Source organism: Hemicordylus capensis, chromosome 6 (assembly GCF_027244095.1).
Source record: "Hemicordylus capensis ecotype Gifberg chromosome 6, rHemCap1.1.pri, whole genome shotgun sequence".
NCBI classification, from domain to species: Eukaryota; Metazoa; Chordata; class Lepidosauria; order Squamata; family Cordylidae; genus Hemicordylus; species Hemicordylus capensis.
In genome coordinates, this window is record NC_069662.1 from 140,921,618 (window position 1) to 140,949,543 (window position 27,926).

The 27,926-nt window shown below is 48.7% G+C and overlaps 1 protein-coding gene across 1 annotated transcript; it reads left to right on the forward strand.

Moving 5' to 3' along the window:
- The first annotated feature begins 19,620 nt into the window (after positions 1-19,620).
- PTF1A (pancreas associated transcription factor 1a) lies at positions 19,621-22,206 on the forward strand. Its single transcript, XM_053264097.1, has 2 exons — positions 19,621-20,477; positions 21,639-22,206. The coding sequence occupies exons 1-2, from the start codon at positions 19,790-19,792 to the stop codon at positions 21,836-21,838; spliced, it is 888 nt and encodes a 295-aa protein (XP_053120072.1). The 5' UTR covers positions 19,621-19,789; the 3' UTR covers positions 21,839-22,206.
- The last annotated feature ends 5,720 nt before the right edge of the window (positions 22,207-27,926 follow it).

The window sequence follows — 27,926 nt, forward strand, 5'->3', positions numbered from 1 at the left end:
AAGCCCTCTCGCACGTCTGGGGGCCGGTGACTTTGTCTTTGCCTTTTTTAAGAGCCCAAAGAGAGAGCGTCTGTTTTGAGCGTCGGGGGTGGGGGGGGGAAGAGAGGAGCTGGAGGAAGACAAACGCACAAAAAGATACCTGTTTGGCTTGTAAAGCGCCTGGAAATCACCCGTGAGCGACCATATATAATTTGATTTGCTAGGCAATCTGCAAAGCGATTGCCCATCATTTATAATGCGCATTGAGCATTTTGCGTAATTGTGTCTCTTGCTGAAAAGGAAGCACGGCCCCCCTCCTGGCTGCTGAGCGCACAAGTGGCCAGATTCCCATGGACAGGCCCGGCTTGCAGCTTTCCAAGCGCAAGGCTCTCTCGACGCTGCCGCCCCCACCCTTTTCCCAAGCGTCGAGCCGAGCGGGAGGGGCCAGGCAAGCCGTAATCTCTCCAGGCTGGAGGCGCGGGGGCCGCGGGAGGAGAAGCGAGCCGAGGAGCAGGGGCGAGAGAGGAGGGTCGCGCAGGTACGCGCCTGGCGGCTGCATGAATGCGCCCCCTTTCAGCCCCTCGCAACCCGCAGTCCTTGCAGGTGCTGCCTTATGAAAGGCGCCCCCCGCCCCACGAAGCCGCCTGCCGCTTCATTGGTTGCCGAGTGGAGAGAATCGCGGCTAGTTCATCTGTTGTTGGGGCAAACAGAGAGATCTCTCTCGGGGCAGCAACTGCTCGCTTCGGAGGGATGCTGGATGCAGCCTCTATGCTCCATCCGTCTCTCAGGTGAGGGACGCAAAGCCTCGCTGCTGTCGACAGGTGGCGCGCTGCGCTAGACAGGAAAGCAACATTACTTGGTTGGTTCTTCTGAGTCACGCTAGAAACCTGTTGCCAGTCCTGATGATAAAGCTTCAGGGGGCCTCTCAACCCTGGGCCCTCAAATGTAGTTGGACTGCAACTCCCACCACTCACCCCCCCAGCCACAATGGCCTTTGTGCCGGGGATGATGGGAGTTGTAGTCCAACGACATCTGGGGACCCAAAGTTGGAAACTCCTGTGCTATTCCTTATTTTGTGTGACAGTTGAACTTCCAGCTCAATGTTATGCATGTTTACTTGGAAGGACGTCTATTGTGTGCAACTGGGTTTATTCCTGATAAGTGTACATAGCACTTCTGGTAAAACTGATCAAACTCCCCCACCCTGTCCCTTTTAGGAAGAGATTGGGGTTAGGAACATAGGAAGCTGCTATATACTGAGTCAGACCATTGGTCTATCTAGCTCAGTATTGTCTCGACACAGTCTTTCTCGGCCCTGTCTTGGAGACGCCAGGGAGGGAACTTGGAACCTTCTGCATGCAAGCATGCAGGTGCTCTTCCCAGAGCAGCCCCATCCCGAAGGGGAATATCTTACCTTGCTTCCATGTAGTCTCCTGTTCGAATGCAAACCAGGGCAGACCCTGCTTAGCAAAGGAGACAATTCATGCTTGCTACCACAAGACCAGCTCTCCTCTCCTTAAAGACGGAAACCAACTAACCAAGGAGAAGCAAGACTTTCCCCAGAAGCCGGCCTCCTCTTTTCCAGCATTTGACGGGTTCCTTCCCGGGCCAAGAGCCAGAGTGGTGTAGTGGTTAGAGGGTTAAACTGGGACACGGGGAAGACTCAAGTTCAAATCCCCACTCGATCACACTCAGTAGTCAAGGATACTCACAGGATAACTCACAGGATAACTCTAGGCGAGTCACTTATCTCTCAGCCTCAGGGATGTTGAGACGATAAACATAACCAGCCACTTACAGGGCTCTGAGCTCTTTGGAAGAAGAGCGGGATATAAATTCAAGTAAAACAAGAACGGAAGGAAGGAATCTTCGTTGGTCCAACAGGCCAGTACTGCGCCGGTCTGTGAAGAGAAGGGCGATCCGGGACACTGTTTGTTTGGGGAATCCACCTTGACTACTGAGTGTGGTCCAGAGGCTCCTTTCCTTGAGTTCAGCACTGAACCTCAGCCAAGAAGCGGACGATTTGGAGGAAGCAAGGCACAAGAAACGATCATCACAACCGTATCCTCTCTACAAAGCTGTAAAATTTCCCTCGAAAGATTGAGGGAAAATGGCAGCAATGCGCCCTGTTTTAAATATACCGTTCAAGATTCTTAAACCAGTTTACTCCAGGCTGGCCCCACTTAAGCAAGTGGGCCGATAAATAACACAAATCGATGATAGAAGGATCTTTCTCTCCTCCCCAAAGGGAGCCGGAGAGGGGGAAAGCTGATGCTTCAGTAACGCCGGAAAGCTTACACCGCCTTACCCTCTAGTCTCAGAAACGTGTAAATCGAATATTGGTTTCTCTACGCGGTGAGGGTAAAAGCAATCTGTGCGCGCTCAGAGGCACCTTACACTTTTTGTTCCTTGTGAAAAGGTCCAAAACCCGATTCTGGGGAAGAACTGTGGTTCAAAACAGAACGTTGTGCTTCAAACCTGGGGGCGTGCGTGGGGGCGGAGGAGACAGGCAGGGCTAGGAAGCAAACGATTTCAAAATGCTTCGGAGGGAGGCGTGCGTTCCAACGTTGCTGGGGAATGAGTAGAGGGTCTCGTAATCAAATCTGTAAGCACCACCCCTTGAATTCCCGCAAGTTCGCTTTCAGAAGGCGGATGTCCTAGGATCCCCTCCCCAAGTCCCAGTGCGTTCTCCTACAGCAGGGGTTCCGCCCAAGCGGTGGTACTCCAGATGTGGGTGAACTACAACTCCCATCACCCCCAGGAACAATAAATCAGGAAGAGCAAATGGGTTTGGATGGGGAGAGTTCAGTAACGCTTGGGGAGAACTCCGACGATGCTTAGCGAGGGGATCTGCTGCTCCCTTGTAGGTGCGCACAGGCGCGCAGCCTTCCAGGCGCAGGCAGGCTCTGTACAATTATTTGAGGCGTCCTGAGCCGAGGAGAGAGAGAGGCCAAGGGGGAGCCCTCAGTCCAGCTCCCCCCGCAGCAGGGCGGAGGAGGAGGAGGAAATGCCTCCTCCCGGCAGGCGTCCTCCCTCCCTCCTCCCCACCCATGTGGGTCCCCTCAGCCGCACATCTCCATCTTCTTCTCCCCACCCACCCCGCCCTCGCCGTTATTTGATTTGCCTCGACGCCTCCAAATCGATGGCGGCCCATTCGTTACAGTCTTCAGCAGCGGGCTCAGCGGGCGAGAGGGGGAGCGCCCCTCGCCCCCGCCTTCTCCAGGCGCACAAGTGGTGGGATTCCCATGGACTCGGCCTGCAACGCAGCTTGGCACGGGAGGTGGGGGAGGGGGGAGGCGGCGGCGGCGGGGAGGAGACACGTCGGCGACCCCAACTTGAAAGGCCTTGAAAGGAGGCTTTTTTTATGGCGCATTACCAGCCGAGGGCTGCTCAGGTACCAGCTCCTCGCCAAGGGCGAGCCGCGTCGCGTCAGGCCCCCGCTGCAGGTGCGCTGGCCAAGTGGCCGGCCTCAGCGCCTTTGTGCCGCGCGCCTTTCTTTGTGGCGGGCTTTTGTGTCGCCCCCTCAGCAGCCGCTGGCTCGCGATGTCCCATTAGCGCCGCCGCCGCCATGCTGCCTTCCCAATGGTCTACCTTACTTGCCCGCTCTCTGTTTCAGAGAAAGCGCCGGGACCCGCGGAGAACAGCCTGGAAGCCACGGGGCCAAGCCAGACCGACCCCAGGTCTCTCAATCTCACCTCCCTCCTTCGGATGAAAAGAATGTAGGCAGCGGAGGTATAAGGTGGTCTATATTCTTGCCCCCACCCCGCCCCACATGGGCCATGGCGAGCCATAGTGTCTGCTTTGTCTACACTCAAAAGCCCGCTTCAGACATTGCGAACAGGTGTCTGCACATTTGTACAGAGCAGAGGTGCTCTTACCCCTGGACTTTCGGGCCAAGCCCCTGCCCCCCCCCCAAAACATCCTCTTTAGTCTGTCCCGGGTGGTGTGGTCACCCAGTGGAGCATGACGATGCTTAATGTTCGGGGGAGGGGGGGCCTCCAAAGGCCTTTAGGTCCAGGCTCCAAATTACTTAGGTGCACCTCTGCATTTGTACCTGTCTTTGTGCAAATGATTGTACCTGCATTCATTTTAAAAGTGAACCTGCCAGACAGCCTGAAATGCAAGGTACAGATAGGAAGTATACAACTATATGCACTGAACATAATGTGTAAGTAAGGGTACATTGTACACAGATTGTATGCCTGTTGGACATAAGGTGTGAACAGAGCTATAGAGCATGCAAGCAAAAGGGCCAGTCGGCAGGACTGACTCTGTTTGTCTGGTGGAGATTTCAGTGGAACTCCAAAGCTGCAGCATTTAAAAAAAACTTCTGGTTGGCACAAATAAATGCATCACCTCACCAATTTTCTGTTTCTGCCAAGCCAACCAGTGAATGAGCCCTTCTCCCTCTTAATAAGGGGCATTTTGAAACTTCTAAATGAAAGGTACTTGCATGTGGAAACTGCATGCAGGTATTTGTTTGTTTGGCACATTTATACCTTGCCCTTCCACTCTGAAAAGTTTCCAAGGTAGCTTACAAGCATCAGATATAGATTTAAATCATGTGACAACAGCACATATGATGTACTTATGTTCCGGGAATGGGGAAGACCAGATGCAATTTCCCAGTACATGTATGCATAGCAAAATAGTCTTGTGTTGGTTTCCCCCCACATGAGATAATCAACATGCAATTTATAGAACTTTTCCTGCACAAAAGCTCTGTACATGAAGAAAATTTGTTGGTGGCATTCAATTTCTCTTCTCTGATATTTACCCTCCCATTGGCCCTAATGCTGGGTTAAAATATTAGATGGGAGTATCAATTAATCAGTCTTTATTATGGTCATAGACCAGCATAAAGTATAAGGGTGATTACCAGTGTTCCCTCTAACAAGGATGGACTTGATTTGACAGCAATGAATGCACCACTGAGAGACCTTAAAGGCCAAGTTGAAGACAGATCATCCTGGAGAGAATCTATCTATGTGGTAGCTAAGAGTCAACACCAACTTGAAGGCACTTAATCAATCAATCAATCAATCAATCAATCAATCTCTAACAAACAAGAATTCCCAGATGCTGTTGACTACAACTCCCAGAATCCTCAGCTGCAATGGCTTTTGCTTGGGGATTATGGGAGTTGTCGTCAACAACATCTGGGAATTCTTGTTAGAGTGAACACTGGTGATTACATGTTACAAGTGAGAATAGATAAAATGATTATATATGGAATGGTACTTAAGGTACATAATAATACTAAAAATACTAAAAATATATAGTAGAATGTTCACCAGACGCATGAGGGCATAAAAGCCTGATGAGAGCAGAAATTGAGGAGCAATATCCTTCACATTGTCTGCAGACTATGCATTCACAATGTGAACATGCCATCTTGTCCTGAGTGTGATCTTCCCAGAGCCATCTAGGTACATAAAAAGCTGCCTTATACTGAGTCAGACCATTGGTCCATCTAGCTCAGTATTGTCAATGTTTACTCCTCTGACTGGCACCAGGATTTCAAGCAAAGATCTTTTCCAGCCCTACCTGGAGATGCCAGGGATTGAACCTGGGACCTTTTGCATGCAAAGCAGATGCTCTACCACTGAGCTACATCTGATTCACCACTGTTGGAAACAGGGGGCCTGCATTCAATGGATTTTGATCCAGCAGATTATTACATTCTGAGTATAGAAGCAAACACAGGACACGGGTTAGCTGCCTCCATGACTGATTAGTTTCCCAAGGCAACAGCCCTCTTTGGTTAGCTCTACTCAGTCATAAGAACATAAGCAGAACCCTGCCATGTTTCCCATGTTTCAGACCATCCTGTTTCCCACAGTGGTGACCAGCCAGATGCCCTTGGGAGCCCCATCAGCAGGATGTATGTATGTATGTATGTATGTATGTATGTATGTATGTATGTATTACATTTATATCCCGCTCTTCCTCCAAGGAGCCCAGAGCAGTGTACTACATGTGTACACAAGTTTCTCCTCACAACAACCCTGTGAAGCAGGTTAGGCTGAGAGAGAAGTGACTGAGAGAAGGATTTGAAGGCAATAGCCCACCTCCACCCATTACACTGGCCTCCTCCAGCACTAGATATTAGTTGCTTGTTGCCTTTGAACCTCAAAGCTCATACATATAGCCATTTAACTGTTGATCAGCCTCTTTCATGAATTTGTCTCATTCCCTCTTAAAGCCATCTAGGCTAGTAGCCACCCAACACCTCTGGTGGCAGTGAACTATACACCTTAATTAGAAAATTATACACCTTAATTATGTGTTGCATGAAAAAGTACTGGTTTTTCTCCATCCTAAATCTACTGCCAGTCCCTTTCATGTTCCAGTGTGAACAGGAAAGGAAGAAAAGGTATATTATTCATAACTTTAGAATCAACAAGCAACAAATATTTATATACCACTTTTCAACAAAAGTTTCCAAAGTGGTTTACACAGAGAAATAACAAATAAACAAGATGGCTCCCTGTCCCCAAAGGGCTCACAATCTAAAAAGAAACATAAGATAGACACCAGCATCAGTCACTGGAGATACTGTGCTGGGGGTGAATAGGGCCAGTTATTCTCCCCCTGCTAAATAAAGAGAATCACCATGTTTAAAAGCTGCCTCTTTGCCCAGTTAGCAGGGGTTAGGGTTAGGGTTAAAAGTCAGTTATCTCCTGGGGTTGCCTTCAGAAGCCCTAGTTTAGTGATGGAGTACAGCATATTTTGCATGCAGAAGGCCCTATGTTTGGCATCTCCAGGTAGGTCTAAGAATACCCTCTGATGAGCACTGCAGCTGCCAGAATTGTGGACAGTCCTGAACTAGATAGACCAGTGATTTGCTCAGTACAAGGCAGCTCTCTATTTCCAGTGAAGGGGCTCCTCTGGAGAAGGGATGCACAAACTGGCTCATTGACTTAAGTTCCTCATTGCTGCACAGATCTATGTGCCATCGTACAGCATCTTGCGTTTTTAACCCATAGAAAAAAAGTTCTCTTTCAGAGGAATGCAGATGGAGGGAACAACAGAGAAGTGGGGAAAGTATAAAGAAGAATAAGAGGCCTCCCTGTTTATGTTGCTCCAGTCTATGTGTGTGCCTCTGCCCAGCCCAGCCCCAACTAGGAGTCTGTCAGCTCTCTCTCTCTTGGCTAGCAGCAACAACCCAGCAATGCATCAGTTTTGTGCAGAGTAGCTACCCAGCTTGCAGGAAAAGAAGGAGAAACTACTTTCTTAGTCCTCTCCACCACATGATCCCAGAATAGTGCCATTTCAGTCCTTAGTAAAAAAGCAGCAGATAATGTAAGTGTGTTAAAGATAAAACCACATTAAATCAAGGGTTCTTTGACTTGGGTCCCCAGATGTTGTTGGACTACAACTTCGATCGCCCTCAACACACTTTTCTTTACTTCTGCCCTCCAAGGAACTGGGAGATCCATTTAGTCTAGAGACAGATTCCAATAACTTCTAGCTTCCATAAATTCAAAGGGGGAAAGCCAGCGTGGTCTAGTGGTTAGAGTGTTGGACTAGGGTCAGGGAGACCTGCGTTCAAGCCCCCATACATCCATGAAACGCACTGGGTGACTCTGAGCCAGTCACTTATCTCTCAGCCTAGCTTAACTTACAGGGTTATTGTGAAGAAAAACATGGCTATGTACATCACTCTGGGCTCCTCGGAGGAAGAGTGGGATATAAATGTAAAAACAAACAAACAGCTAGCTAGCTAGCATGGCTTGTTGCTTTATCCCCACATGCAAGCTGAGGTCTTTTCCTCTGGGCACAAACTAACTTACAGCAAAATCCTATATATGTTACTCAAAAGAATGTCCCACTGAATGTCTTGCTCCTTGGTATGTGTGGGCAGAATTGCCATCTGAAGCGGTCTGCAAAGAGCCCTCTATACCATCCTCACTTTCACACATTGCAGAAGGGAGGTATAGAAGCAATTCTCTTCTCTGCTCTGCCCTTCAAAAATGGAGCCTGAGAAAGATTTTTGTGAAACGGAACGGAGTTTTATGGAATGTGGTTGGTCATAATAAAGTTGCAACATTGAGCCTGTCTGCATTGTTGACTTCTTCTAATGGATCAGCACTGCTACCTGTGTTCTTAATAGGGATCAGGTAGTATTTCCAAATAGAATAGAGATGGAAGTTTGGGACGGTGTACAAATATAACAAACAAACAAAATATACTCCGGTATCTTTTCCCCTGGAAACTGTGCAATGCTCCCCACCCATAGGCATCACTGAAACTCTGGAAGCCACAGTGGCTGGGGATTTAGTCCTGAAATGACCGTTCTCCATTAAGCAAGGCAAAAGTCAAGCAGAAGGCTTCTTTCACATCATCACACTTTACAAGAGGGGTTCACAAACTGGGCCAGATTTCGACTGGTAGTAGGAGACACACCCTTGTTGATCCCTTCACAAAGCACTAACAGGGTGGCCACCAGTGTGTTCCCTCTAACAAGGATTCCCAGATGTTGTTGACTACAACTCCCAGAATCCTCAGCTGCAATGGCTTTTGCTTAGGGTCTATGGGAGTTGTAGTCAACAACATCTGGGAGTTCTTGTTAGCGGAAACACTGGTGGGCACACTGGTACTTGAATCTGCTTATTCTCCTCTCCTCTTTCCCTCTCTGTCTCTTTCGCCTTGCATCATATCTCTTAAACTGTAAGGCAAGATTTCTCAAACTTGGGACCTTAGGTGTGATTGGACTACAACTCCCATCATTTCCCGACACAATGGCTTTGGATGGGAGTTGTAATCCAAAAACATCCGGAGTGCAGACCCACGTTTAAGGAACTCTGTAGCCATTATTTTTTATAGACCTGTTTGAATGCATTCGAGGAAAAAATGGTATATAAAGGTAGGTAGAGTAATCTGTTATCGGGGCATGTTTACTCATAGGTAAGTCCCACTGAGGTCAGTGCAACCAACTCCTTAATGTTTGTGTTTAGGACTGCAGCGTTCACTAAGGGCTGCAATTCTATGCACATTTAAACATTGATTCTAACGGACAAACTAACTAACCAACAATGTTAAGTGACTTGCATGCTTGCTCATAATTGCATTGCCATAAAGGTAAAGTTGTGCTGTGAGTCGGTGTCAACTCCTGGCGACCACAGAGCCCTGTGGAGTTCTTTGGTAGAATACAGGAGGGGTTTACCATTGCCTCCTCCCACACAGTTTGAGATGATGCCTTCCAGCATCTTCCTATATTGCTGCTGCTGGATATAGGTATTTCCCATAGTATGGGAAACATACCAGTGGGCATTCAAACCAGCAGCCTCTTGCTCCCTAGGCTGTGCAGTATGATGTGGAAAGGTTAGTGTAGAACAGGGCTTCCCAACCTTGAGCAGTCAGATCTTGTTGGACTACAGTTCCCATCATCCCCAGCCATAACAGTTTGGCCATTGTAGCTGGGGATTGTGGGAGTTGTAATCCAACAATCCCTGGCCACCCAAGATTGGGAATCCCTAGTATAGGATATACAGCAGTCAAGTGACAATATCTTTGATACAGGAAGAAACCATACTTTAGAAAGCAGGGAGCACACCATGACAAATATCACTGACTTTCTCCAGAATCCATCTCCCTCCCGCTCCCCGCACTTCCCTCAACTTCACTTCGCTACTACGAAAATAATTTAACTTAAGAACAGCCTGCAATAGCAGTCAATTCAAAATCAAGACTGCAAAAACCAAAATCCATTCCCATATCCATCCTGTGTGCCCCATTTCTATTCCCCCTCTCTCTTTAATTAAAAAGCACACCCCTAAATCTCTAGCCTTATTCACTACTATATATTTATATACCACTTTTCAACAACAACAACAACAGCAGCAGCTCAAAGTGGCTTACATAGAAAATGAAATAAGATGGTTCTCTGTCCCCAAAAGCCTCACAATCTAAAAAGAAACTCAAAGTAGATCCCTTGCAGCAGCCACTGGGAAGGATGCTGTGCTGGGGTTGGATAGGGACAGTTGCTCTCCCCCTGCTAAATATAAGAGAATCACCATCCTGGAAAGGTATCTCTCAGGTAACAGGGGTTCATGTTATGTTCGCCACAGGTGATTGATTGATTGATTGATTGATTGATAAAGTGCTGTCAAGTCGGTGTTGATCCTTAGTGGCTACATAGATAGAGTCTCTCCAGGTCTGGATAACTTCATGGAGGAGAGGTCTATCATCAGCTACTAGTTGGAGAGCCTCCAGCCTCAAAGGCACCTCTAGTCTCCAAGGCAGGATGCCTCTGAGTACCAGTTGCAGGGGAGTAACAGCAGGAGAGAGGGCATGCCCTCAACTCCTGCCTGTGGCTTCCAGCGGCATCTGGTGGGCCACTGTGCGAAACAGGATGCTGGACTAGATGGGCTTTGGGCCTGATCCAGCAGGGCTGTTCTTATGTTTGTATGTTCTTATGATCGCCACAGGTACAATCTACTAAATGATCGCATTTATAGATCTGGAGCCAGCGTGGTGTAGTGGTTAGAGTGCTGGACTAGGACCGGGGAAACCCGAGTTCAAATCCCCATTCAGCCATGAAACTAGCTGGGTGACTCTGGGCCAGTCATTTCTCTCTCAGCCTAACCTACTTCACAGGGTTGTTGTGAAAGAGAAACTCAAGTATGTAGTACACCGCTCTGGGCTCCTTGGAGGAAGAGTGGGATATAAATGTATAATAATAATAATAATAATGATATGTATAAAGTACAGTTTATTCACACATTATGCTCAACTCATTCACAGTAGTATACTCGACTGATACCCTGCATTTGAGGGGACCTGTACCCAGATTCACTTTCTGAATGCATGCTGGTTTTAAAATGCATGCACAAACACATGAACAGTACAGAGACCCGAAGGCACATTCAAGGTAACTTCTGCCTGAATAGGACTTTTATAGTGAGGCATTCATGAACAGGTACACAATTAGGCTTTCATTCATTCTCAGAGGTGTAATGACACAGGGCAAACAGAAGGAGAGGAGGCAGAGAGGTCCATATCAAGACCCTGTTCATGTCTCCCAGCCGGAAAACAGCAGAGCAGTCTGATTACGCGCAGCCCTAATGCAGAGAACGGAAGCATCAATGAAGTTAAAGGGGCTCTCTGCAGGTGCTTCTTTCCAGCTTGGAAACAATTTACAGCCTCTTCTTTTTCATCTCCATCCTCTCTAGCCCACTACATTTCCTGGCTTCTCTATCATTTTGGAGGACAAATGCAAAACCTCTTTCCCCAGAACCACAGGCCAAACTGCAGACCAAATGCTGAATCTCTTTCCCCACTCATGGAAGGTGAGTGGAGGCCAGAGATAAGATAAAAGAGGCCAGTGCCTTAGTCATCTTTGGACAGGAGGCTAGGAACATACTAGGCAGGCACATAGGAAGCAACCTTATACCGAATCAGACCATTGGCCTATAGAGTTCAGTATTGTCTACACTGGATGACAGCAGCTCTCCAAGGTTCCAGGCAGGAGTCTTTCGCAGTCCTACCTGGAGATGCCAGGGAGTGAACCTAGGAGCTTTTGCATGCAAAGCAGGTGCTCTACCACTGAGCTACTGGCTGCTCTCCATCCCATTACCACAGTAGGCTTTAGTTTGTATGCAGTACATACAGGGGCAGCACCTTAAGTGGCACAGCAGGGAAATGCTTGACTAACAAGCAGAAGGTTGCCGGTTCCAATACCCGCTGGTACCTATATCAGGCAGCAGCGATATAGGAAGATGCTGGAAGGCATCATCTCATACTGCGTGGTGGGAGGCAATGGTAAACTCCTCCTGTATTCTACCAAAGAAAACCACAGGGCTCTGTGGACACCAGGAGTTTGAAATCGACTTGACAGCACACTTTATCCTACCTTTACATACAGGGGCATAGCTACAGTAGAAGAGATGGGGCCTGTGTTCACCCCTCTCCCCAGGCCCCTTGGAGTGAGGGAGATAATGAAGAAAATAGGGAGGGGTTGAGCTGGGGGGGGCCTCAGGTCAAGAGCAGGGGGCCCCTCAGGAGCTGGGGGCCCAGGCTCTTTGAAGCCATCCACTCAGTTCTAGCTACACCCCTGAGTACAAACACAGGATCTTGTTAGTTTACTCCTGGGGGTTAACCTGAACTAATATATTCTTCTCTTATCTTACTGCCTCTTTTGCTGTTCAAAAGCATGAATGAAGATTGAATTCCCTCCCCACCCAGAAACACGGATGTGTGTGTATATGAACAAAGAACACTTGTTCACTCCACTTTGGCCATCCTGGATGGCCAAAGGTGGCCAAGATGTTGAGTGCTAATGATTGCTCTCCTTGTGCCGACAATAATGCTGATTCCATCCAGGGAGGAAAGGAACTGGTTTTGCTTTCATAATGTTAGCCTTTGTTTGTGGGCAGAAGCTCAAGGAGAACAAGTCTTGGCCCTGCAAACCAAGATGTACCACTAAATTAGACCCTGTCCCCAGAATCTTATTTGAACCCAGAACCTGGCTTTAATGCCTGCTCCCACTTCTGGAAGTGATTACATTCCTACTATTTAACATTTATATATCATGCTTAAAGTGTTCGGCCTCCTCCTCCTCCTCCTCCTCCTCCTCCTCCTTATTCTTTACATTTATATCCTGCTCTTCCTCCAAGGAGCCCAGAGTGGTGTACTAAATACTTAAGTTTCTCCTCACAACAGCCCTGTGAAGTAGGTTAGGCTGAGAGAGACGTGGGGGTCCTTTTGGGTGTGCTTCAGTGCTACAGCCTCCAGGAAAAATCAGGATCACTCTCGTTTTTCAGGGGTGAAGCTGAGTCTGAAAAAGAATCACTTGCCAGAGGCAGAAGAACTATTGAAAACTGAATGAGGGGATCTCACTTGCAAGTCTAGGTAATTCTGTACATGCTTAAAGGCACGCAGATCTTTTACCCCTGCTAACTGGGGAAAGAGGCACATTCTTAACATGGTGATCCTCTTTATTGAGAATAAAGAGAATCACCTTGGCCCTATCCACCCCCAGCACAGCATCCCTCCAGTGACTGTTGCTGGTGTCTACCTTATGGTTCTTTTTAGATTGGGAGCCCTTTGGGGACAGGGGACCATCTTATTTATTTATTATTTCTCTATGTAAACCACTCTGGGACCTTTTTGTTGAAAAGCGTTATATAAATATTTGTTGTTGTTGTTTTACATAGGAAGCTGCCATATACTGAGTCAGACCATTGGCCCGTCTAGCTGAGTATTGTCTTCACAGACTGGCAGTGGCTTCTCCAAGGTTGCAGGCAGGAATCTCTCTCAGCCCTATCTTGGATATGCTGCCAGGGAGGGAACTTGGAACCTTCTGCTCTTCCCAGAGCGGCTCCATCTCCTGAGGAGAATATCTTACGGTGCTCACACTTCTATTCTCCCATTCATATGCAACCAGGGCAGACCCCGCTTAGCTTAGGGGACAAGTCATGCTTGCTGCCACATGACCAGCTCTCCTCTCCTCTTTAGGAACCTAGGATGCTGCCTTATACTGCATGAGACCGTTGGTCCCCCCTCCAAAGGTTCAGGCAGGAGTCTTTCCCAGTCCTACCTGGAAATGCTGGACTGAACTGGGGACTGAACCGGGAGCCCTGAGCCCTGAACCAGAGGTCCTTCTGCATGCAAAACAAGTTGTGAGCTATGGCCCCATCTCCTGTTCTCTGTTACCAGCATTATCTAGTGTAGGGGATGGGAGGTTGTGCCATCGAGTGTCAGTGTCAGCTCCTGGTGACCACAGAACCATGTGGTGTTCTTTGGTAGAATACAGGAGGGGTTTACCATTGCTTCCTCCTGCACTTTATGAGATGATGCCTTTCAGCACCTTCCTATATCCTATATCAGATGCCATATAGGATGTTGCTGCACTACAGCTCTCATCATCCCCAGCTGAAGGCCATGGTGGCTGGGGATGATGGGAGTTGTAGTCCAGGAACATCTGAGGATCGAAGTCTGAGAGTCCTGGACAACCCACTGAGATCAGTAGAAACAACTCCAAGTCAGCTTGTGAGAGACCCCCAAATAAGATAAGTTGAGGCTCACTGCCCAGCAAGTTGTTACTCCTAATCCCAGATGCCTTTAAGTAGAATATACAGGAGAAGAAGACCATTCATGACCTGTTGAATAATGAATGTACAGTGTACAGGTGTACAGTTATTCGCATGTTATGTTGAAGGTATTATTTATTTATTTTATATACCGCCTAGTATAAAAATCTCTAGGCAGTATACAGAATAAAAACATACAACACAGCACATTTAAAATTCATAAAAAGATTTTAAAAAATAGATAAAAACACGTTAAAAGGTACAGCAGTACAGTTCCTACCTGTACTCTGCATCTGAGGGTCTGTACCCAACTTCACTTTGAATATGCACGCAGGGATAGTCATTCACACAAACACATGCATGGGTGTGCAGACATCTGTACACTGGTGCCATCATGTCTGAATAGGGCTTGCCTCTACCGAGGGGCACACATAGATTCCTCATTACATGCCTGGAGCATCCGAGCAGCTAGCTGCGGTTCGCCCTGACAATCCGAGATGAATGAACGAATCGATCCTTTGCTCCGATCAATCCCTGAACGCTTTCACCCTTACCATGTTTTTGATTTCCTTCCTTTTTTAGAACGGATTGGTCCAAACCGAAGACCTTCCAAGAATTAAGCCTTTGTTCGCGGCCCAACTCTTCTCCGTATTATATCCCCCGTTATCGCCCTTTGTGAAGGGCTTTGAAGTCTAGTCATTCATTACCCTTCTGGCATTAGCTTTGCCTCGCGTTAAGATAAAGAAGCGATGTTTTCCCTCTTCAGCTGGGCGCTGTGTAAATGTTGGACACCCACCACCACCACCACCACCACCCAATGCCACAGAGTGGTGGGGGGGGGGACTCCCTCTGGGACCAGGCATGAAGAGAGAGGGAAAGCTTGTTCCCCCTTGCTTAAAATTGCAGGGGAGAGAAAAGACACCTTTGGTGGTGGTGGTGGTGTGAACTAAGTTTTGGAGATTGAAGATATGGGTTATTAAGGATTTTTGGTGGGGGGGGGTTGGTGGGGGGGGGGATTGATCTGCACTGTGCAGATTCTTCCCGAAGCATTGCATACCTGGCTGTGCCTGTGGTACTTCGATCCTTACCACATTTACGTGGTCGTGGAAGCAAATCCCACAGAACTGAACGAAAATTAATTTGGAAAAGGTTGGATTTGGTCTTCCTTAGTCGTCTGGCGCCAATGATTGAGGTTTGGTTTGGTTTTCCCCCAGTGCAAGAGGGGGCAGGAAAGGGTAAATTCTAAACGCCCCTTTCATGATCCATGGGGAAGCCAATCCAGCTGCTACGGAATAAAAACAAGTATTCGAGTCTAGGTAAAGCGTCCCTTCGAGAGTCGGTGTCGACTCCTCCTGACGACCACAGAGCCCTGTGGTTGTCTTTGGTAGAATACAGGAGGGGTTTACCATTGCCTCCTCCCGCGCAGTACGAGATGATGCCTTTCAGCATCTTCCTATATCGCTGCTGCCCGATATAGGTGTTTCCCATAGTCTGGGAAACATACCAGCGGGGATTCGAACCGGTAACCTCTGGCTTGCTAGTCAAGCCATTTCTCCCGCTAGGAGACACTGTCAAAATCTGAGACTTTTAAAGTCTAGCTTCCCTAGGTCAGGGGTTTCCCTCACTCTGTGGTTCTCAGCCTTGGGTCGCCAGATGTTGTTGGACTGCAGCTCTCATCAGTCCCTTCCCCTATGGCCTTGTGGCCTCTGGCAATTGGAGCTGGAATCTGGGGACCCAACCCTTGCTCTAGTGCAGAACTGAACAACTTCGGTCCTCAACTCCCATCAACAACTACAGCTCCCATCAACATTGGCTCTTGGCCACTGTGGCTGGGGATGATGGGAGTTGTAGTCCAACAGCTGTTGAAGGGCCGAAGTTGTGCAGCCATGCCCCCCTGCTTTTGCTTCACATCAGCCCTGCCAGGCAGGCCGTTATTACTTGCACCACATTACAGACGGAAACAAAAGCGAGAAGAAAGTGTTCGCCTAAGCCCATTCAATTTTCTCTGGCGGAGGCAGGAGTTCAACTCAGATCTCTCCTTGCAAAAGAGGTGATTCACAACCACCCGCTCCCCCGCTCCCAAGTTATTTATATTTACGCTCCGGTGGAAACACTGAACTGTATAGTAGGATAAATAAATATTCCTTAAGATGTGCCCGTAAGAATTTCCTTTTGTCTGTTGGAACGGGTTTCTCAAACTTGCTTTCCCAGCTGTTGCTGGACTACAACTCCCATCACCCCCAGCCCCATGGGCAAAGCCCAAGTATGAGAACCCCTGTCTAAGAAGAACCTAGGGAATGATCCCAGCAAGTTACCATTTGACTTTAAGAGGAGAAGAAGGCATATGAGAAGGCTAGGACAAGTAAAATCCGATATGCCTAAAATCAATACACACACTAAAATCACAAGAAATTGATGTAATCTGGTCTGATGTGTTAAGGGAAAGATGCTCTTAACTTCGGATGCGTAAAAACATTTACAATACTCGATCAATCGAGTCTCCCTCCTCCCTTGGTAAAATAACGGGCGGTTAAAAAAAAAAAAAGATCGTGGCACGGCATTCTTGGTTCTCCAAATCAAGGTTGCTATATTATTTAACAACCCACAGGAAAACGCTGGAGAAAAGGAAGATGCGAAAGACCAAATTAGGCCCGTTCATTCGTCTGAAAGCTTCTTTAAGTAATTGCATACAGTAGTTAGATACACAGGGATACGATTTGGATGCCGGGAGAGATGTGACGGTCGCTGCTAGTCTTGATGGGATTAGACACGTTCATGGGGGGAAAGTATCAGTAGCTACTTGTCATGATAGTCATAAGGAACCACTCCGTTCAGGGGGCAGTGGGCCACTGCATACCAGTTGCTGGCCGGCAACAGAGAGAGGGCTGTGGTTGCCTGCCCCCTGGGAGGCTTCCTAGAGGCATCTGGTTGGCCACAGTGGCAAACAGGATGGCGGATCAGATGGGCTTTTTGCTGCTGCTGCTGCTACTACAAGTGTTTATATATACACGGCTCTTCAACCAAAGTTATCAAAGCAGTTTGCATAGAAAAACGTAGATAAGATGTATAGATAAGATGTAGATAGGGGGAGGGAGGGAGAGAGGGAGGGAGAAGATGCATCCTTAGGATTTAGCTACAAGATCTGTTGAGAAAGTGGGCAAAATCGCGCAAATAAAATTTGCTCTGACCCAGCAGGGCTCTTCCTAGGATTAGTCAACCTGCGCCTACCTGTTAGGTAGAAGGTGTGTCCTTCCCACCTCTGGGTGCCTGTTTGTGGAGGAAGGTAGGTGAGGATTCTCATCCACCCAAAGGCCAACTTCAGACCTTTGCCAATCTCTTCCACAGAGATAAGAGAAGCCCAAAGACCCTAAAGCAGGGCTGCACAACTAAAATGCCCTGGTGGGCCGGAACCATTCACAATTTGGCATGCCAAATTGGCATGCCAAATTGGCATGCCAACTTCACAACTTGGCATGTCAGATTGGCCAAGGTCAATTTTTAGCACATGATTACATTAAAACTAAACATGTTACTAATTACTTATGAATCTATTTCCCCTCTCTAGGGACCTATAGTTTTAGCCAAGGATATAGTGGCCAGAAAATAGGTCCTGCCCTGCTGAATTAGTGGGGCCACTGGAGTTAATGTCAGCCCCAAACAAATGCTAAGTCCTCTTCTCTCCCTAAATCACTGTTGCTTTCAGGCTACAATCCTAGGCATGCTTACATGGTAGTAAGCCGCACTGGGCACACCATGGAACATATTTCTGAGAAAACATGCACAGGATGGTGCCATAAGGCAATTCCCAGCTCCTGTGTTGCTGCAGGATATCTAGGGGCCAGTCAAATAGTCCCTGAGGGCCAGATCCGGTCCCCCGGGCCTTATGTTGTGCAGGCCTGCCCTAAAGAGTCTGACCAGCCTCCGAGGGTTGCAGCCCCTGCTTCCCAACAGAGATTCACTTAAGCGCAAAGGGAAGGAAATGCCCGTTGTGCTTGCAGTGGCTGAGTCCAGATTAACTAAGGCAGAGTACAAAGAGCTTGATCTCTTTGTAGAAAAAAAGGGCAAAACGAGTTCTCAAACTAGGGTCCCCAGATGTTGTTGGACTGCAACTCCCAACATCCTCAGCCACAAGGACCACAATGGGATTAAAAGAACAGCACGAAACACTCCTGAAAGCTGGAGTTTATGCATAGACGACAACTCCACCAATAATTCGGCGACAACTCCACCAATAATTCGGCGTTGTATACTGACAATGCTGGGCTGTGACAGTATAAACCTCAAATCTGTATTAAGAAGCTCCTTCTATGAGGAGGTCAGGATTATTTAATCCAGTGTAATCGTCGGTGAAAACGCCCAGTTTCTCAATAGATCTTGTAGCTTCTTTGGTGGGCTAAACCCTAAGGATGCATCTCCCTCCCTCCGCCTATCTACAGGATCGAATGCTGTCCTGAGATGGCGGAGGGTAGGGAAGATTTAAAAAAAGTGTTTCCAACTGAGGAAGAACTATTATTTTTAGATGCTCTCCAATGGAAATGTGTGTGGAGAATTCAAACTTCTGAAAGCAGCCAAACTGGGAGCAGGATATAGAGACCAAATCAGGACAGACCTAATAAAGAGATGAGCCAGGCATAATTGAAATACACCAGTGAATTTAAGAGCGCGCACACAAAATCCTGCTCTTTTACTGTTGCAGTAAACACCATTTCTGGCTCCATAATCAGAATTACAAACATAGATCCCGATTATCCATTTCACAAAAGCGCACAGATTGAAAGGGGAGGGATCTTTTTAGGCCCTTCATCATGAATATGATAAAATAATCGAAGCATGGTAACTAAGGCAAATTAAATAATCAAAAGAACGCACAGATCTTTGCCTTCCTATGACAGTGGGGGCTGCATCTTTCAGATTTAAGTAGGTGGAGAGCTGCATGCATGCCAAATAAATGACATTTCAAAAACGCTGTGGATTGCAAAGGTAGGCAGGCCCCTTTCTTCTATTAACTTCTTGAGGCACAGTGTGATGTGGAATATATGGGTGGATAGATACCGGGAAGTTTCTGCCTTGGTCGAGGGAGGAGTTATGTGTTGGACTTGATGGCCCACACACCTTGAAGGTAACCAACCACACTTTTTTTTTTTTTTTTTGCTTTTTGTTGAGCGTTTCCTCCTGGCAAACAAGGGCGATATCTCTTGCAGCTCGGCACACCGAGCTGGAAACCCCGCGGCCTTCTCCTTTGCGCAGTGGATTTGTACCTGCAGATCATAAGGCAGGCGCCTCACTGGGCGACCCACTTCGTCGGATGCCACGCTGTGACAGGTAGAACAGCGACAAGGCAGTGCAGAGGGCAGGAGAGGAGGAGCTCGCGCACAGCATCCTATGTGGGCTGGGCTCTGGCTCCGCCTCCCCTGCAGGCACCGCCGTCTAGGTGTACATTACTCCCCTCCTTTCATTCCCGCGGGGTCCCTCCAGCCCCCCCCTCACTGTGCTCTGATTGGCTGGCGCTGTTGGTTAATGGCACGCGCCTGTGGTTGTAGTTATAAGAATCCTCGCGTGCCAGCCCTCAGCTCTTGCAAGTCTCCAGCCTCCCTCTGGGGAGAGAGCGCGCGCAAGCACTGAGGCCGGGGCAGCAGCAAGTCTAGGCACCGCAGGAGCCAAACGCGGGGGGCCGAGGAGGAGGAGGAGGCGACGGCGGCCCTCGGGCACTTGTCCTCGCCTCGCTCCCTTCTCGAAGCCTCAGCCTCGGCGAAAGGGGGCAACAAGAGCGCAGCATGGAGGCGGTGCTGCTGGAGCACTTCCCCGCGGGGCTGGACTCCTTCCCCTCCGCGCCTTACTTCGACGACGAGGAGTTCTTCACCGACCAGTCCTCCCGCGACCCCCTGGAAGGCGACGAGCTGCTGGAGGCCGACGTAGACTTCCTGGCCCCGCAGTTCCACGACTGTTACCGCGGCGACGGGGCGGGCGCTGGCGCTGGGCCCGGCGGGCTCGGGGGTCAGCCCGAGGGCGCCTTCTGCTGTGAGGCGGCCACCGGCAGCTTCTCGTCCTCCTTCTCGCCGCCCTCCTCGCCCTCCTCGCCCAGCTTCGCCTACGAGTGCTGCGGACGGGCGGCGTCGCCGGGGGGCGGCCTGAAGGCGCTGAGCGCGGCAGCGGCGGCGGCGGCAGCGGCGAGGCGGCGGCGGAGGGTGCGCTCCGAGGCGGAGCTGCAGCAGCTGAGGCAGGCGGCCAACGTGCGCGAGCGGCGGCGCATGCAGTCCATCAACGACGCCTTCGAGGGGCTGCGCTCGCACATCCCCACGCTGCCCTACGAGAAGCGCCTCTCCAAGGTGGACACGCTGCGCCTGGCCATCGGCTACATCAACTTCCTCAGCGAGCTCGTCCACTCCGACCTGCCCCTGCGCAGCGCCGGCAGCCAGAGCCCCTGCCAGCCCAAGAAGGTCATCATCTGCCACCGGGGCACAAGTAAGTGCAGCCTCCACACGCTCCAGCGCGGAAGGAAGGCAGGGAGACTTCACTGCAACACAAGCACTCACCACCACCCCCAATCTAGTCACCCGCTGAATCCCCTTGACTTCAGTGGGGCGCAAGCAAACTTGCACCCACACCTCAACTTTAACGGCCATACACGTGTTGTCTCAGCCCCATGGGAACTCCCGATTCTCACTCACTCACTCACGGGATGCCAGATGTAGGCAACACCACCCAGATCGGTCAAGAACAGGGACTTTCTCTAGGCTTTTCCCACAGCAACTGCTGTCCACACGAATACACATAGGCGCCCGTTCACGTAAGACCTGCCCTCCCCCACATACAGCGACACGGGCATACTCTCAGAATTACCAACAGTCACAAGAGAATAGAAACAGACGCATGCGAAGTAGAAATAAAGTAAAGTAAAGTGTGCCCTAAAGTCGATTTCGACTCCTGGCGCCCACAGAGCCCTGTGGTTTTCGATGGTAGAAATATCCACGCGCAATTCTAACGGGCTCTCACCTCATCCGCACATGCAGACTCTTCGCATCCACATAACTATTAGGGACTAGAACGTGGACACCTTCCAGAGACAAAGGCAAGCTTAACACCCGCCCCCTGCAAAGGAGAGCACGAACGCACCCACTCCCTGGGTAGCCTCAGAAGCAACTCTCCTTTTAGGAACACATCCACCTTTTAAAGCAGAGACAGTGTGTGTCTAGGGATGGTTCCACAAATACAGCTGGGTGCTAGCTCAAGGGATTCCTACTTGCGCAACGCCAAGAGTTTTCTGGGATCCCCCTATGTCTAAAGGAATGTGCTTCCTTGCGCGCGCGCCTTGACGCTACTTTTCCTCCAGACACCCACCTCCCCACAGTCCGAGTGGAGCCATTCGGGGTGTAGGATATTAGATTTTCCCCAAGACTTGATAGGCAGAGTTATCAGATAGTTAGATCGAGGGGCTGGGCGTTCTTCGCGCTGCCTCTTAAGTGCAACGGGCACTGAACTTGGTGTGTTTAGCACAGCAGCACACCTGCCGCTAAATTGCGCTGCCGCAGCCAAGAGAGAAAAGAAATCTGAGTGGGTTGGTGCGGGCGTTGATTCTTTCCAGCACTGAGGGTGTGTCTTGATCGCTGGTCTCTTTCCCCCCAGGATCGCCTTCTCCAAGTGACCCAGATTATGGACTTCCTCCTCTAGCCGGGCATTCTCTCTCCTGGACTGATGAGAAACAGCTCAAAGAACAAAACATTATTAGAACTGCTAAAGTGTGGACCCCAGAAGACCCTAGGAAGTTAAACAACAAACCTTCCCTAAACAACATAGAAAACGAGCCCCCGTTTGACTTCGTGTAATGAAATGTGAATGGATTGGACTGTAAATATTATTATACCTGTGTACATGTGTACTTAAAGACTTATATTTTTTCAAAGGTACTTTACAATACAAAAGAAAATTTTCATGGCAATCAACTTTTTTATTTATATATTTATTTGGTAAAGTTATGGAAATTAAACTGTCCTTTTGAATGTATAATTTATATAATTTATCCTAATTTTAAAATATGCAATAATTTGAAGTTTCTTATACCAGCAATTTTGGCCCAGTTTTGCCATTGGGGCAAAATTATTAGTTGGAAAAAATAAAACACTTTCCCGACAATGTGAACGTAATTTATTACCATTTGCTGAAGATGCCAATTATATTATATTAATATTATATTAATAATAAACGTTGATTAAATCTAAAGCGATTTATTTGGAGGAGAATGTACGTGCGTGAGAGAAGGAGAGGGGTGTGGTGTGGAAAGACTGCGTTTAAAGCCCTGGACATTTCCTCAACTTCCAAGAGAAGGTGTCTTGCGGCAAGATCTTAACAGGAATCACTTCTACTTGTATTTTAACAATAGCAGAGGTATACTGCATGTACTGTATTGCCAGAGGGTTTTGACCAGATCTGTGCTTCAAAATCCTCATCCCACTTTGTTCTAGATTAGGACTGCTCGTCTGGATGGGACCCTTGTGTTGTCACTTCTGCTGAAAAAACCTTCACCGGCTAGGTTCCTGTAATTTGGACCAGTTTAAAAAAAAGAAAAAAAGATGGCAACTCTTTTGCAATGGAGTAAGGGGTTTTGCGGATTACACAAAGCCCTAGTCGGCGAATGTTCATTTGAAGAAAAATTTGAAGAGACATACTGTTGTTGGAGCCACCTAATGGCACAGCGGAGAAGTAACCTGCTTAGAGAGTAGGAGGCTGTTGGTTCGAATCCGGCTGGTGTGTTTCCCAGAATATGGGAAACTCCTATACTGGGCAGCAGCGATATAGGAAGATGCTGAAAGGCATCATCTCATTACTGCGTGGGCAAAGGCAATGGTAAACCCTTTCTGTATTCTACCAAGAAAACCACATGGCTTTTGGGACAGCACAACCTTTCCTTTCCTTTTACTGATGTTGGGGAGCAAGAATGTTCTCCTTTACTCCGCCCCTTTTTTAATTAACTTGACCTACTGGTTTAGGCTCAAGCTTTTGTCCTCAGCACATATATATTTCATGCAGGTTTGTTTCCCCATCTCAGCAATGAGGTTCGATTAGTAATGTTCACGATTTTTGTAAACTATTACTTTCACATGGGTTCATATATTCTCTTGTTCACTTGAGATGAGAAATATCCCATTGGCCCCCGGACACTGTATTAGACAACTATCTCTATCAAGGAATTAGGCAATTAACAACAACAACAACAAATTCACAAGTTCATATGAATAGATAATTAAGGATATGATGCAGATTAAGATATTGTCACTCTCTTTCCCCAATGGATCTATGAGATTGAGAATAAACACGGTTCTGATCTTTCAACAGCAAGGATGAATCCAGGAATCACCAGCGTCCACTTTCCTGTGTCAGATCATGTGGCCAAGATCCCTTAATCTGCATCTTGCACAATACTGATGGGCTTTGAATTTTTTCTTTCTTTCTTTGTAAAGTAATGTTGGCTCTGCTATAGAGATTATTACATATTCCTAAATTTGTAAAAAGAAGAAGAAAATATTAAATATGCTATTTCCTTCTTAACAATGAAGTTATTTCACACAAGTTCCTTCAGAACTTTCAAAAAAGGTATGCTCGTCCGGGTTTCACAGCATATGGATGCATTAAACTTGATTAATCAGTTGAAAGCCAAAGTAGCCAAATTCTTAAAAGTGTAATTGATCAGTCCATTATATTATTACTATGATGATGATGATGATGATGATTGATGATGAAGAAGAATAAAGCTGACCTACCTCAGAAGGCTGTTGTGAGGATGGTACAGATTCGCTGAAACTATTAACAAGATGCGGTTGTCAGCAGTAGCCCTATGGTTTTCTCCTATGCCTCCCCACCTGAGCGGTATTATAAGGTGTGTGAGTGTGTGTAGTGAGGAGTGAGGAGTGAGGGAAACCGGGGAGAAAGTGAGGTTGTATCACTACTGAGAGCACTTCACATAAGAACACAGGAAGCTGCCTTACACTGAGTCAGACCATTGGTCCATCTAGCTCAGTATTGTCTACACAGACTGGCAGCGGCTTCTCCAGTCTCCAAAGTTCCTCAGCCCTGCCTGGAGATGCTAAGGACTGAGCCTGGGGCATTCTGTCTGCAAAGCACATGCTCTGGCACTGAGCCACGGCCCAGACCCCAGTCCCCTTGGTCTGTACACTTCGCATCCTGGGAGCTGGGATGGAAGTAAAGATATGGGCAGGCTCCATAACTGAAGTGCCACAAGATGTGGCGGCAGCCAACAGCCTGGTTGGCTTTAAGAGGGGCATAGATAACTTCATGGAGGAGAGGTCTATCAATGGCTACTAGTCTGAGGGCTATTGGCCACCTCCAGCCTCAGAAGCAGGATGCCCTGAATACCAGTTGCAGGGGAGTAACAGCAGGAGAGAGGGCATGCCCTTAGCTCTTGCCTGGGGGCTTCCTAAGGGCATCTGGTGGGCCACTGTGTACAACAGAATGCTGGACTAGATAGGCCTTGGGCCTGATCTAGCAGGGCTGTTCTTATGTTAAGGATGCAGTCCGGCCAGGAGGAAATGGACACTTGCCATGAGGAATGATGACCCTTTTATTGGGTGAATGCCTCTAAACGTTTTATTTTATTTTATTTTATTATTTTATTTTATTTTTAAGAAGAGGATGAGGTCCAAATATGCCAAGATGGCAGAGGCCTATGACGAGACCACCGCTTCAAACCTGTAGGAGTGAGGCCCTGGCGCTGGAGGGGTTAATATAATGTGTCTAGGGATAGAAGGATGGGGTGTGTGTGGATCGAGTTTTACCCCCGCACACTCGCACTGAGCAGGACTCCCCTTCCCGGAGGGCTGAGCGGTGGTGGAGTCTGCTGATGCCCCGAGGCCATTCGCTGCAGCTTCTGCTCCCGCTGCTGGCCAAGGCCGCAGGTGCTGATTTTCCCGTGGTACCCGCCGCTTGTCAGACGTCATGGGCCGGGTGGGTCCCCCGGGAGAGTCCCAGATGCCCAGCCCAGGCCTGTCGCTTGCTCCGGCACAGTGTGGAGGCTGCTGCCCGACCTGGGGTGCCCGGCCAGGCGGATGGGAATTGCGCTGTCCTCCGAGCCAAGGTATAATTACGACTCACTCCGGTACTTTGGGGGAGCATCAATATGGTAGCTGGCCTGCGCTGGCAGGCTAATTGCATTAACCTAGTTAAGGCTCCCGCCTGGCATGGACCCCTTCCAAGAGCAATTACCGAAGCTCATCCCCACTTGAAGATCTCCGATGGGATCCCAGAGCGGAAGGCCCCCCGCGCCCAGAAATATTCTAAGTTGGAGACCTTCACAGCAAATGTTATTAGGCTGACCTCTGTTCTGGGTGGCGGGGGGGGGGGGCAGGAGGAAGGGAGGGAAAGAACCCAACTATAATTCGATTTTGGCCTGTATTAGGACCTCATTAAACACAGAAAGTCGCATTGGCACAAACGCTTCCATGAGGCATGAAATCTCATTACACTCATTAGAAAGTCAAATGGTCGTCGGACTTGGGCGCCGTGGCTTGAAGATAGGAAAGGGCCTGTGTGTGTGTGTGAGTGTGTGTGTGTGTGTCTGGAGAGCCCTCCGCCTGGATTGGACGTGCTACTGTGGCACAGCACAATTCAAACACTACACGCATTGTTAGGGGGCACCTTTTCTTCGGCCGTGCCACTTGTGTGCGTGGTTTTTGTCATTCAATGCCTCATCACGTCCTTTAGTATGGTGCAGATGAAGCGGAAGAGCCCGGCTGCTCAGGGAAAACACCCGGGTCTCTATCTTGTCACTCTCCTGTCTTGACTTGGCAAGTCCCTTTTAAAAAGGCGATCTTCAAAGAGACTGACAGGTTCTTTGGCCTTCCTCATAATCCATTCAGTCCCATTGCAGTAATCTTGCAAAGCACAACCAAACCAAAAATCTGCGCGCGCCCCCCGCCCCCGCCGTTTCTGGTTTAAAAGCAGAGCTTGCAATTTCAGGTCTGCCAACCTCCCCCCACCCCAAGACTCGAGTCATGTAGCGATTTAAGGCAGGCAAGCGCCGAAGTTGCAAGAGAAAGCTCTCCAGAAATGCAGCAGCCGCGTGTGGTGGGAGTGCGGGTGGGGGCAGGGGCGGAATATTGCTTGGCACTGGAAGAACCAGCGTGTGGGCTTGCATGACTGACAGCTATTCAAGCCTTTGAAATCAGGCTTCCCTCTCCTCTTTCTCGCGCCCCCCCCCAACAATAACAATATTCATAGATCTGCCCCCTCCTCTTGGGTTGAGGTATTCATATAAATTATGCACCCCCCTCATCTGTCTGCTCGGAAGTAAGCAGCATTTTTTAAAGGTGTGTGTTGGTGCGGGGGGGGGGGAGGACCGAATTTGCGTTTCCAGCTATACAAAAATCCAACTTCAAATGCTTACAGGATTATATCGAGCTCTGGATGACCTGAAATACCAAATCTGCAATGCCGCCAAAGTCTTTTCAAAATAGCTTGCTAAACTGGTGGAAGTGGGGTGGCAGAATTATTTGGGGGAAGCAAAGTGGAACTATGAGAAACGACGCAGGTCCTTCTTCGGCATCGTCCCGGGCAGGCAGCTCTAAGGAGGCATCTTACCCAGGCTGCTGGCTCCAGGACTCGCCTCCTGAGGCCCCTCCCCTTCCCAACGTGGGAAGGCGCAGCCCTGGAGCCCGGTGATTTATGTGAAAAACAAAAAGCCAAGCAATATCCCAAAGGCTGCTGACATCTTTAGAGAGAGAGCCTCCTCGACGTGTCCGTCCTGCTTCTTTGCATCCGCCTGTCCTCGCCCTTGAGACCAATAGCATTTGTGATGCCCCTTAAATCCCATTGAAAAGCCCATTTCGTTGGACAAAACAGACGGAGAGCCCATTAAAACCTCCAGGCATTAATCTCCTGGGCCCCACCGTGCAGGAAAGGTATGGGAAAAGGAGTGACTCTCCTGCAAGCACAAGCAGGGAGCAGAGGAAGAGAGGCTGCCCCGGAGACTGAGAACCTGCTCCCTTGGGATTCCCAGGCCTTCTAATCAGCCAATATTAGGATTAAGGCCCCTATAATATATGGGCTGTGAAACCTCGGCTAGGCATGAACTCATCCCATTTTCATTAAGGTCTCTTTTGCAGTGGCATAGAGGACCAGCTGCCAGGATGAACAAACACCAGTTGAGTGTCTCTGGTAAATCTCTCCTTCTCCTTCGGCCTCCCCCCTCTCGCCTCTTTCTCCCCCCCCGCCTCCCCCTCCCCAAAGCCTGTGGGAATGGGCCCGCGCTCATTCCACAACAAATTGCGTTTTCGAGATCTGGAAGCATGGGGAGGCAACGATTCCCACGACGGGATGTGAGGTCTGGCCAACAGGTGTTCGGATTTGGCCGAGGGAGATAGGGAAACAACCCAGGGAGGGGAGCGCTCTGTTGCCAGCAAAAGCAGGCTGCCCGGGCGCCTCTTGCTTTTTACATGGCGTGGAAGGCGCAGACAATCGAAATGATATCTTTATTGCTAGGTTCATGTCCTGGGCTATAACATATCAATCCCTGTCGGGTTTCTCTCGGATGCACCTGGTATTTCAAACTTGTTCTTTTTGTGTTTCTGGGTGCTGGGCTGCAGCTGCCTAAAGCAAAGCAAAGAGAGGGAGAGAGAGAGAGAGAGGCCCTCACAATGTCTCCAAGACGTGTTGGCATGGTTTGCTTGTCTTTAATGTACCATTAAGCATTGTCTTGACACAATATGGGAACTGTAAAGCATGACATGTGTTATAATAAAACACATTTTCAATGATACACTTGCACTGGGCGCTGGGAGCTGGGAGCAAACAAACAGGCCCAAGTCCTGCTTTTTTGTCTCCCTTTGCTCAGCCTTCAACTGGCAATTAAACTTAAGACCACTGCTTCCCCCCTCCCCTCCCTGATCAGCCAATTAAATTTTA